At 28.7% G+C, this 11,173-nt stretch overlaps 3 protein-coding genes across 3 annotated transcripts; 2 read left to right on the top strand and 1 right to left on the bottom strand.

The window, feature by feature from the left end:
- Positions 1-1,434: 1,434 nt before the first annotated feature.
- On the top strand, positions 1,435-3,081 carry LOC108558037. The gene is made up of 3 exons (XM_017914824.1): positions 1,435-1,657; positions 2,154-2,224; positions 2,847-3,081. The coding sequence occupies exons 1-3, from the start codon at positions 1,561-1,563 to the stop codon at positions 3,003-3,005; spliced, it is 327 nt and encodes a 108-aa protein (XP_017770313.1). The 5' UTR covers positions 1,435-1,560; the 3' UTR covers positions 3,006-3,081.
- Positions 3,082-5,537: 2,456 nt separating this feature from the next.
- LOC108558036 lies at positions 5,538-6,157 on the top strand. Its single transcript, XM_017914823.1, has 3 exons — positions 5,538-5,668; positions 5,739-5,812; positions 5,898-6,157. Exons 1-3 carry the CDS (start codon positions 5,566-5,568, stop codon positions 6,072-6,074), a joined length of 354 nt encoding a protein of 117 aa, XP_017770312.1. The 5' UTR covers positions 5,538-5,565; the 3' UTR covers positions 6,075-6,157.
- Positions 6,158-6,981: 824 nt separating this feature from the next.
- Positions 6,982-8,035, bottom strand: LOC108558033 (protein CYR61-like; the record flags this gene model as incomplete). The annotated part of the gene is made up of 1 exon (XM_017914820.1): positions 6,982-8,035. A coding segment is annotated over one exon (408 nt), but the record flags the coding sequence as incomplete, so codon positions are not given.
- Positions 8,036-11,173: the final 3,138 nt, after the last annotated feature.

Genomic DNA, 11,173 nt, shown 5'->3' with positions numbered 1-11,173 from the left:
TACAATCTTTTTTTTATCTAAAATTATTGCACTTTATCTCAAAATTCATTAAGTTCTCGCAACTAAATAGTAAAAATAGATGTAGTAAACATACATGGATTAAGAAATTACTAAATTAGGTAACTTTTACTTTGTAGTGCTGAAGAATTCAAAGTTTTCTTTCACTTTTATAATCTTTTTTTTATCTAAAATTTATTGAACTTTATACTCAAAATTCAACAAGTTTGCTCAACTACAGTAGTAACAATAGATGTAGTGAACATATATAGATTAAGAAATTACTAAATTAGGTAACTTTTATTTGGTAGTGCTGAAGAATCCAACGTTTTCTTTCACTTTTACAATCTTTTTTTTTTCTAAAATTTATTGCACTTTATAGTCAAAATTCAACAAGTTCGACAACTACAGTATTAACAACAGATGTAGTGAACATATATAGATTACGAAATTACTAAATTAGGTAACTTTTATTTTGTTGAGCTGAAGAATTCAACGTTTTCTTTCACTTTTACAATCTGTTATTTCATCTAAAATTTATTGAATTTTATACTCAAAATTCATTAAGTTCTCACAACTACAGTAGTAGCAATAGATGTAGTGAACATACATTTATTAAGAAGTTACTAAATTAGGTAACATTTATTTAGCAATGCAGAAGAATTCTACGTTTTCTTTGACTTTTACAATCTTTTTTTTATCTAAAATTTATTGCACTTTATACTCAAAATTCATTAAGTTCTCACAACTACAGTAGTAGCAATAGATGTAGTGAACATACATTTATTAAGAAATTACTAAATTAGGTAACTTTTATTTAGTAATGCGGAAGAATTCAACGTTTTCTTTCACTTTTACAATCTTTTTTTTATCTAAAATTTATTGCACTTTATACTCAAAATTCATTAAGTTCTCTCAACTACAGTAGTAACAATAGATGTAGTGAACATACATGAATTAAGAAATTACTAAATTAGGTAACTTTTATTTAGTAGAGCAAAAACAAAATAAATGTTTTCCTTCACTTTTACAAAGTGTTTATTTTTTCTAATTTTTATTGCACTTTGAAATTAAAATTCAATAAGTATTGGTACTATTGTAGTTGGGAATGACTAAAATACTAAATGATGTAACTTTTTTTAAGTAATGCATAAGAATTCTACGTTTTATACAAATATATATAAAAAAAAGAGTAATGATTGATTGAACTTTGTACTAAAGTACAAAAAAAATATATATATAATAAATAGCTGTGCGTAGGTAAAGTAGCAAACAATAAATAGAGTGATCGAGGATGGATTAAGCGTATCGATAAGTGTGACTACCGTGGGGGCCATAAAGTTGTAATCCCTTTTTCAAACGCAAAACCGAACACAAAACATAATACGAAAAAATAACAGGAAAGCCGATACGAAGTTCGCTCAATTGCGCTAAGTACACTTATTACAGTACAATTTTTTTTTTATTATTATATTCACTCCATTTATTTGTGCTTCGCATCGGGTATATATATAAAGTGGACGATTGGATCGTTCCAATTTCAGACGGTGGAAAAACTTCGATATGAAACTTGCATTAATCGCGTTCGCTTTACTCGTTGCCGTTTCGGCTGCACCCACATATGATTTCGATGGTATCGTCGAAAACATCCCAGAAGAAGGTCAGTACTTTAATTATTTCATACATTTAACATCTGATATTATTGCAGTATCAATTTCACTCTTCAATTTCTTAGATAATTATGTAATCTTTCAGTTTTCAATGATTCAAAAGTGTTGATTTATACCAGTTGTACTAATTTTATTACATTATTACTCTACTTAAATTAACGTGACTTTAGAATGTTAAACTCAGTTGGTGATTGAAGTGAACCTTAATATAAAAATTATTCAAAACACTAAATCTATATCATATTATCTTTGGATTAAACAATTTATGACTTGATATTATTAGCTCACAGTGTTTTTTTCTCAAATAATCCATTTCGTAAACAACAATTAATGTAACATTGCATTTAGTTGATGAAGTTTTCATTGAAATAATTCACAAAATTTAATTTTACATCTGCGTAAATTATGTAACTTTTTGTAAACACAACTAAGTTTTTTTTTTGTTTCTATATTTTCGTTTGTTTGTTTATTTGTTTTATGTTTCAGATCGTTTGCACTTCTTGAGGTTCCACATCAAACGTGGCTATGAACTGAGTCAACAGAAACAGGCCAGATTCGTGAGTTTACTTTTCATTATTTACAAGAAACTGAAGTATTTTTTTTAATAATTAATGAATGTACAAGTTAACTTCGCATTAATATTTGATAATTTGTTAAGTACAATTATTTTAAACAAGAATTCTTTGGTTTTATTTAACATTTGCTAATTATGATTTACTCTTATAAAGTTATGATTCATAAGTTTTGTATAATTACCTAATTTCTAAGTTAATTAATAAACTTGCGTAGTTAACAAGATTTGTTTCATTCAGATATTTGTTGACATCATTTGACATCATCAGAAACAAAGGATATATTTAGTAGTTCAAATGGATCATTAAGTAGTTTAAATGTTTAGTTAAAGACATGATTATACTAGCTCACTTTATGTCATGTTATTAAAAGCAAATTTAAGAATTTATGGACGATTTTTATCAAAAATACTATAAAATTGAACAATTTCTTATGAATAATTTCAATGAAATATCCAATATCAATATTGGCTTAAATCTCTAGTGAAATTAGAGCAAACATTCACGTCCAAAATATCATTGTTTTCTTCAAATGTATTTTTTTTCTTTCTACTTATTTTCTTATTCCCCTAACAATAACAACAACAACAAAAAAATATGATTTCAGACGGACGAACTGGGAGATGATTTCTCTGTGGCCCTATACAACTTCGCCAAGTCCAATCATGCGATCACCGATCAGGCGACCCTGACCAGACTGTACGAGGTTATTTGCTTCGACGACGGAGATTGCATCGATATCGGCGACCCAGGAATTCACCCTTAATTTTCAACTACGTTACAAATTTCACAACGATTCTAAATGTTAATTATCAAAAGAAAATAAATGAATAATCACTTGTAAAACCTTATACCTTCCAACAGTTTTCATTATAATTATACATTATACATTTTATCTTATTCAATTATTTTAAAGAATTTAAAAAAAAACTTAATTTAATATAAAAATTTGAATTGATTAATATCAATTTCTATGACAAATTTACAATAATAATTGTGAAAAATAGAACCAATCTCATTTTGGTGAAGTAATTAGAGACTACCATTAACAAATGTGAAAAAAGTTGGTAATGGTTTGTTGTTGTAATAATTGAGAAATGATAATAGAAAAATTTAAAGAAAGTTGGTATTAATTTATTGTTGTAACAATTGAGAAATGTTCAATTTAATACCAATCTTAATTTGGTGAAGTAATTAGAGATTAGCAATATAAATTAGAAAGAAAGTTGGATAATTGAGAAATTTTTAATTTGTTACCAATCTTATTTTTGTAAAATAGCTATAAAGTTACTGAAATAATTTAAAAAAAAGTTGGTAATGATTTTAATACCAATCTTATTGTAATAAAATAACTACAAATTAGCTGTAATCATAAAAAAAAACGTTGGTAATGTTATAGTTGAAAACAATTCGATTTTGTTGCTATGGAAAATAAAATTAAGCAGTGTAAACAATTATAACGGAATCAGATGTTAATAAACAATTGCAAATTAAAAAAAAAATGCGAATCTTATTTTTGTGAAATAATTACAGATTGGCAATAATAATTTTAAAGAAAGTTGATAATGATTTTTATTATTTTAATAATTGAGAAATTATGAATTTAATACCAATCTTATTTTGTTGGTAAAATAACTAGAGAGTGGCAATATAAATTAGAAAGAAAGTTGGTAATGTTTTTATTTTTTTTGAAATAATTGAGAAATTTTGAATTTGTTACCAATCTTATTTTTGTGAAATAACTATAAAGTTACTGAAATAATTTAAAGAAAAGTTGGTAATGATTTTAATACCAATCTTATTGTAATAAAATAACTATAAATTTGCTGTAATAATAATAAAAAAAAAATGTTGGTAATGTTGTGATAAAAAAACTAGTTGAAATATATTTGATACTGTTGCTATGGAAAATAAAATTAAGTAGTGTAAACATTTATGACAGAATCGGATGTTAATAAACAATTGAAAATAAAAAAAAAATGAGAATCTTATTTTCGTGAAGTAATTTTAATAATTTTAAAGAAACTTGGTAATGATTTTTGTTGTTTTAATAATTGAGAAATTATGAATTTAGTACCAATCTTAATTTGGTAAAGTAACTAGAGATTAGCAATATAAATTAGAAAGAAAGTTATAATTCAGAAATTTTGAATTGTTGCCAATCTCATTTTTGTAAAATAACTATAAAGTTACTGAAATAATTGTAAAGAAAAGTTGGTAATGATTTTAATACCAATCTTATTGTAATAAAATAACTGTAAATTAGCTGTAACAATAATAAAAAAAAACGTTGGTAATGATCTAATACAAAAAATATTTGATTCTGTTGCTATGGAAAATAAAATTAAGTGCTGTAAACAATTATGACGGAATCAGATGTTAATAAACAATTGAAAATTAAAAAAAAATACAAACCTTATTTTCGTGAAGTAATTTTAATAATTTTAAAGAAAGTTGATAATGATTTTCGTTGTTTTAATAATTGAGAAATTATGAATTTAATACCAATATTATTTTGGTAAAATAAGTAGAAATTAGCAATAATAATTGTAAAAAGAAGTTGGTAACATTTCTTTGTTGTAATGAATTAAATTCTAATCATAATTTGGTAAATTAACTAAGGATTGGTAATAATTTTATTATGTTAAAGTTGGCAATTTTTTTTCTTTTTGAAATAATTGAAAAATTTTGAATTTGTTACCAATCATATTTTTCTAAAATAACTATAAAATTTCTGTAATCATTTTACAGAAAAGTTGGCAACGATTTATTATTAGCTTTCAATTAAATAGAAATACTTATTAATTATATATATTAAATTGAATACCATACTTATTGTAACAAAATAACTACATTTTTCTAAAATAATTAAAAAAAAAACGTTGGTAATGTGGAAGAAAACAAAAATAAGTTAATATATTTTCCATACTGTTGCTATGGTAAATAAAATTAAGCAGTGTAAACAAAGATGACGGAATCACATGTTAATAAACAATTGCAAACTAAAAAAAAAACAGAAACAAAAATCAACAAAACAATGCAAAATTTGTTAGAGATATGAGAACTTTGTCGACTAATTGCATCGTAGAGGTAAAATGTAAACACGATCTCGTTTACTTTGTGAAACCAAGAACTTTGACTGTCGAACAATGGAGCGACGGCAATTGTTTTGCCGGGGGATTACGTGATAAAGGATGAACTGACTACGAACAAAACGTTTTTTTTTATATGCATTGTGGATTTTGGATCGTAGATAGGATACGTTTCGGAGAGTATAAAGTGTTGTGGATGATAATTGCGGATTTTAGTGAGTAGCGAAATCGATCATGAAAATACTTGTGGTAATGCTGGTGGTGACTGTAGCTGCGGCGACCGCAGCTTGGACAGACGCGGATGTCAAGAGGATTGTGAACAATGTTCCAGAGCAAGGTTTGATTTTATTAGTTTTTTTTTTCATTACGTAACGCAATTTACCGATTGTTTCTATTGGATTACGTAGAGAGAGTGACTTTCGTTCGTTATCACATCAGGAGAGGCTACGAATTGACACATAGATTCTCGTTTTTTTCGGCTGTAAGTAACACAAAAACACACACAAAAAAAATAAAACAAAAGAGAAAAAATATTTACTCAATCATTTGTTTTACTTTGATTCCAGGTTGCTGGATATTTGCCCGACAATTTCTCCGTCGCTCTGTACAAATATTCCAGAGCCAATCACGAAATTACCGATCCGGAAGCTCTGAGAAAATTAAGATCGATCATTTGTTTCGATGATGGTGATTGCGTAAATATCAGCGACATAGGAATTCATCCAATTCTGAACGCAAATTGAATCCAATTAGATGAGACAAATATTTGAGAAAAGCCACGAATGTAGTAAACCGATAATAAAAGCATAGTGAAAATTACATAAAATACTTTACTTTAATTAGGTTTTACTTCTTTAGATTAACATAGATTGTTTCAAAATTTTCGACAATTTAAATAAATATAAAAATTGATTCATTAATTTTATTGCAATGTTAATGAATATAATAAAAATAACAGAAGAAAAATTTCAGACTGTATTTATTTTAAGTAACTTTATGTGAATAAATCATCTTGATGGAATATTATGAAAGTGAAAGTGTAAAGAAGTTTCGTAAAGTATTAACTTTTAAATTATGCAATGAATAAACTGAATATATAAAAAAAAAGAAACAAGGAGAAATATTAGCAGAGAAGTGAGCGGAGAATTGATGGCGACGCATAAATTACGTGGAACAAATGAAAGTGTGTTACATAAATTCGAACGGCTGAAAGAGCTCAACAGGTCTTCTCTCCGATATAATTTACAACGTCTCCTAGAGCTATTTTTCAGGAATTCAGCGGTGCATCCATCTATCGTGAAACCGCTGAAACTGAATACGGGCGCGACACGTGCTGACCTCTACCGTAATTTCAGTTTTATTTCAATGATCTTAATTACTGAAATATTTGTTCCAAATTCTTTATAAAAAAAAATGAATATTTAAAAACGGTCGCAAATTTTGATCAATGTTTCAATTGTTTTTTTTTTTAGGTTAAGGATATAAATGAGACGCAGTACACTACCTTGTGGAACTTCAAATTCAGATGTTTCAATGACGTTTTTTCGTAACTCCTTACATAATTTTTCAAAATTTGTCAATAATTGCTAGAAAAAAAAACTTAAATTTGTAAAAGGACAAAAGGACTAAGGACAAATTAAGTAAATTAAATTATTCGCTATTACGACTATATTGAAAGAAAACGGTTACAGTAGTTACGTACATGAACTGTCAACGTCAAGTGTTTTTTTTTCTTCTTCTTCAAATTTATTATTAGTATTATTAGTATTATTATTACGGTGTGTCTATAATGCTACATTTACATGCACACTTGGAACGATCAGTTTCGGTTACAATTTACGACTAGACATTCTGACTAAACATTCGTCCTGTATATGCGTCGATCTCTAGATTAAAAAGTGAAGAAAAAAAACTAACTAACAAAACAAAAACTATATACTAAAAATTTGGTCCTCAACTCATTTAGAAGTCACAACAAATCATCATCGTCACGAGACTATTTCATTTTGGATCGAACTGAATGCGTCTACACTTAATAGGAGAGAAAAATACGTGTGCGATTAACGTTGTTGTTTGTTTGTTTGTTTGTAATTAGACATAAAGGCACGATCTTTTATCGTTTCGCTTACAATAATAACTCTATCCTTTCTTTGTTTGTTTTTTAAATACAATAACCTTGAATCTACTAGATATATATGTTAACCAAAAATAGAATATATGTGTTATGTATATTTGTATATATATTTATGATATTTTCTTGTTGTTGCTGTTGTTTTTCGCTTTCTTTTGGTATTCTTCAAGGCGATGCTGCAGTCCTGTGGACGCGATGCAACAAAGCTGTCGGTGCGTTCGTATCGCAGCTGCATTTCAGTACCCATTGCACAGAAGTGGACACGACTATTCCGTCTTCAGGCGGATGCTCTTCCGTCCACAAATCTCTGCCGGGTTCGAGGAATTCTGGGAGCAAGTCGTCCACGGATTCGGTATCATCGGGTGTCGGAGTGGCGCAGACGAAGTCGACTTTCACGGTGGTGCTTAACAGAGGTCTGCAGTAGGAGCCGGGCAGCTCGCAGTGACCGCAGAACTTCGGTCTGTACCTCTTCTTGCTGACGCACGGACCGAATCTGAGATGAACGCCGACAGTCAAACGATGCGTGGCCTTGCATTCGTGTCCTCTCTGCAACAGATCAACGAAAAACACACAACATTAATTAAGATTATTGCAATCACTTTCACACACTTATCGAAATAAAAAAACATGGGTATAAATGAGTCCTAGTACAATACCTTGTGGAATTCCAGATTCATTCAAAATTCTAAAATTCAATTTTTTTTTTATAATAATTAACAATTTTTCAGTAGTTGCTTTATTCAACTGAATGGGGATGCATATAAGACTAAGTACAGTACCTTGTGGAACTCCGGATTCAAAATATATTAATTACATTCATTAGATGTCGCATGCAAAAACTGCATAATTCTGTGTGATGTTAAACACAAATGAAATTAATTGAATTTCAATAGATAAAGGGTTTAATTAAACTAGTGTACATAAATTAATCACGAATATTGCAGTATACGCGAAGCATTAGCAAAACCAGTGAATTTCAATAGTTACATCGATGCAACAACAAACAGTTGAATCCTCTGTAATTTAACTGCGATTGATCTTTGCACGTTAATATGCTATGTGTGTATTTACTACGATTGGATTTCGATTAATTCGATTAATCTAGTTACCGAAAAGCAGTAGAAACAAAAGAGTTATGAAACGCTTGATTTTGTTAGTTTGTAATTTGATTTGTCTGTAAATGATCTTGCAAATTTATATACAAATCTTCTGTAGTTATTGTGATTGCATTTACAATTTGTTTAATAAGGTACGTACACACTATGACAGAAAAAAAGCTACAAATATTTTTTTTTTCTTAGTAAATTTCTTCAAATTTCCTAAATTTTATAATTATTTAATATGTATTAACAAATACTTCTTTATATAGGTAAGTACAAACCACCAGATATATTATCTAATACTTAATTTATCTTTGTTACTACTAATTTCATGATGATTGATCTCGTACAGACTTATATATTAATACGCAGTAAATTTGCTTTAATTAAAGGTACGTACACACTATGACAGAAAAAAGCAGACCGCATATCTACAAAAAAAAAATCTTAGTAAATTTCTTCAAATTTCATATGGATTAACAAATATTTCTTTATAAAGGTAAGTACAAACCACCAGATATATTCTCTAATACTTAATTTATCTTTGTTACTACTAATTTCATGATGATTGATCTCGTACAGACTTATACATCAATACGCAGTAAATTTGCTTTAATTAAAGGTACGTACACACTATGACAGAAAAAAAGCAGACCGCATATTTACAAAAAAAAAATCTTAGTAAATTTCATATGGATTAACAAATATTACTTTATAAAGGTAAGTACAAACCACCAAATATGTTCTATTATACTTAATTTATCTTTGTTATTACTAATTTCTTGATAATTGATCTCCTACAGACTGATACATCAATACGCAATAAATTTGCAATGATTTAATTAAAGGTACGTACACACCACGCGATCAAAGATATTTCTTCTTACATTTTGTACACGTACAATTCTTAATCAATTTGTTTTTATTGGAATTCCTTTCGTTAATCATCATTGTATCAGCATTTAGAAAATTACTCACGTAACTCGATAAATAAAACTTATCTACGAATAGTAAACATCACGAGTGCGCGTGCACCACACATTGTTTCTATAACTCTTCAAGTTTATCTTTTGTTTTAGGTTTCATCACTATTCTATGAATTAAAGTTTCTTCATTTTTTTTTATCAATTAATTCTAGTAGAGGCGTCGACGTTCGCATCTATTAATCCAATTGTTTTGCAATTACGTGGGCAAGGCAAGGCTAATTTATTGATAATACCTAAAAGGGCCATAAATCAATAACTTTGTTTGCTCCACACATACACAAAAACACATACAAAAACTCTGCCTGTCAAAGCGCGCAGCGATAAGCCGCGAACGGATTAACGCCGTCGCGTCGCGCTGAATACGCGATAAACGAGAAGCGTCCACACCTACACATTCTTCATTTGTTCATTTGAAAAAAAAAATGCAATTAGAGTTTATATTAACGTACATAATTAATTGGATATTACCATGGCAACAGTTCCTCAAGGGAGTGTACTTTGTCTCATATATAAATAAGTCTCTATGGCAACACTTCAAAGTTTTGATAGACTTCATTAATGAATCTATTACACATTTACAATTATCTCGAAGATTGATTTTCTTTCTAACTATAAAGAAGGCTTATTATTAACACTTTATCAATTATTAATTAATACCTCATCATTTCCAATTAGCTCAAATCAGATGTTCTTAATCATTAACAAAACTTATGCTAACACTTTTACAAATAATCTCCGCGAGAATTGCATAACTACACGATATATACAAGTTGATTCGGTTGCTCGAGGTTATGTAATTGACGTAAATCTCCATGACAACACTTCAAAGTTTTGATAGACTTCATTAATGAATCTATTACACATTTAGAATTATCTCGAATATTGATTTTCCTTCTAACTATAAAAAAGGCTTTATTAACATTTTATCAATTAATAATTAATACCTTATCATTTCCAATTAGCTCAAATCAGATGTTCTTAATCATTAATAACACTTATGCTAACACTTTTACAAATAATCTCCGCGAGAATTGCATAACTACACGATATATACAAGTTGATTCGGATGCTCGAGGTTATGTAATTGACGTAAATCTCCATGACAACACTTCAAAGTTTTGATAGACTTCATTAATGAATCTATTACATATTTAGAATTATCTCTAAGATTGATTTTCCTTCTAACTATAAAGAAGGCTTTATTAACCCTTTATCGATTATTAATTAATACTTTATCATTTCCAATTAGCTCAAACCAGATGTTCTTAATCATTAATAAGACTTGTGCTAACACTTTTACAAATAATCTCCGCAATAATTGCATAACTACACGATATATACAAGTTGATTCGGTTGCTCGAGGTTATGTAATTGACGTAAATCTCCATGACAACACTTCAAAGTTTTGATAGGCTTCGTTAACGACCAATGCCTTTACATATTTCGAATTAACGCGGAGACTTTCCGAAAAGGACTTCTGATCACCCCCCGAAGACGTCCACCCCAACCCGAATGCAGACGATCCAAATTAATAATTAGGAAAGTTCTGATCCGGATATCCTCTTCAGGGGATAATGCGTTCCGCGCGCATCGTTTAATTGTCGCGCCGTCGGGTATTATGATCA

The sequence above is a fragment of the Nicrophorus vespilloides genome, unplaced genomic scaffold (assembly GCF_001412225.1).
Source record: "Nicrophorus vespilloides isolate i.1.1-1 unplaced genomic scaffold, Nicve_v1.0, whole genome shotgun sequence".
NCBI lineage: Eukaryota > Metazoa > Arthropoda > Insecta > Coleoptera > Silphidae > Nicrophorus > Nicrophorus vespilloides.
This window is presented reverse-complemented; position numbering and strand designations above follow the sequence as displayed.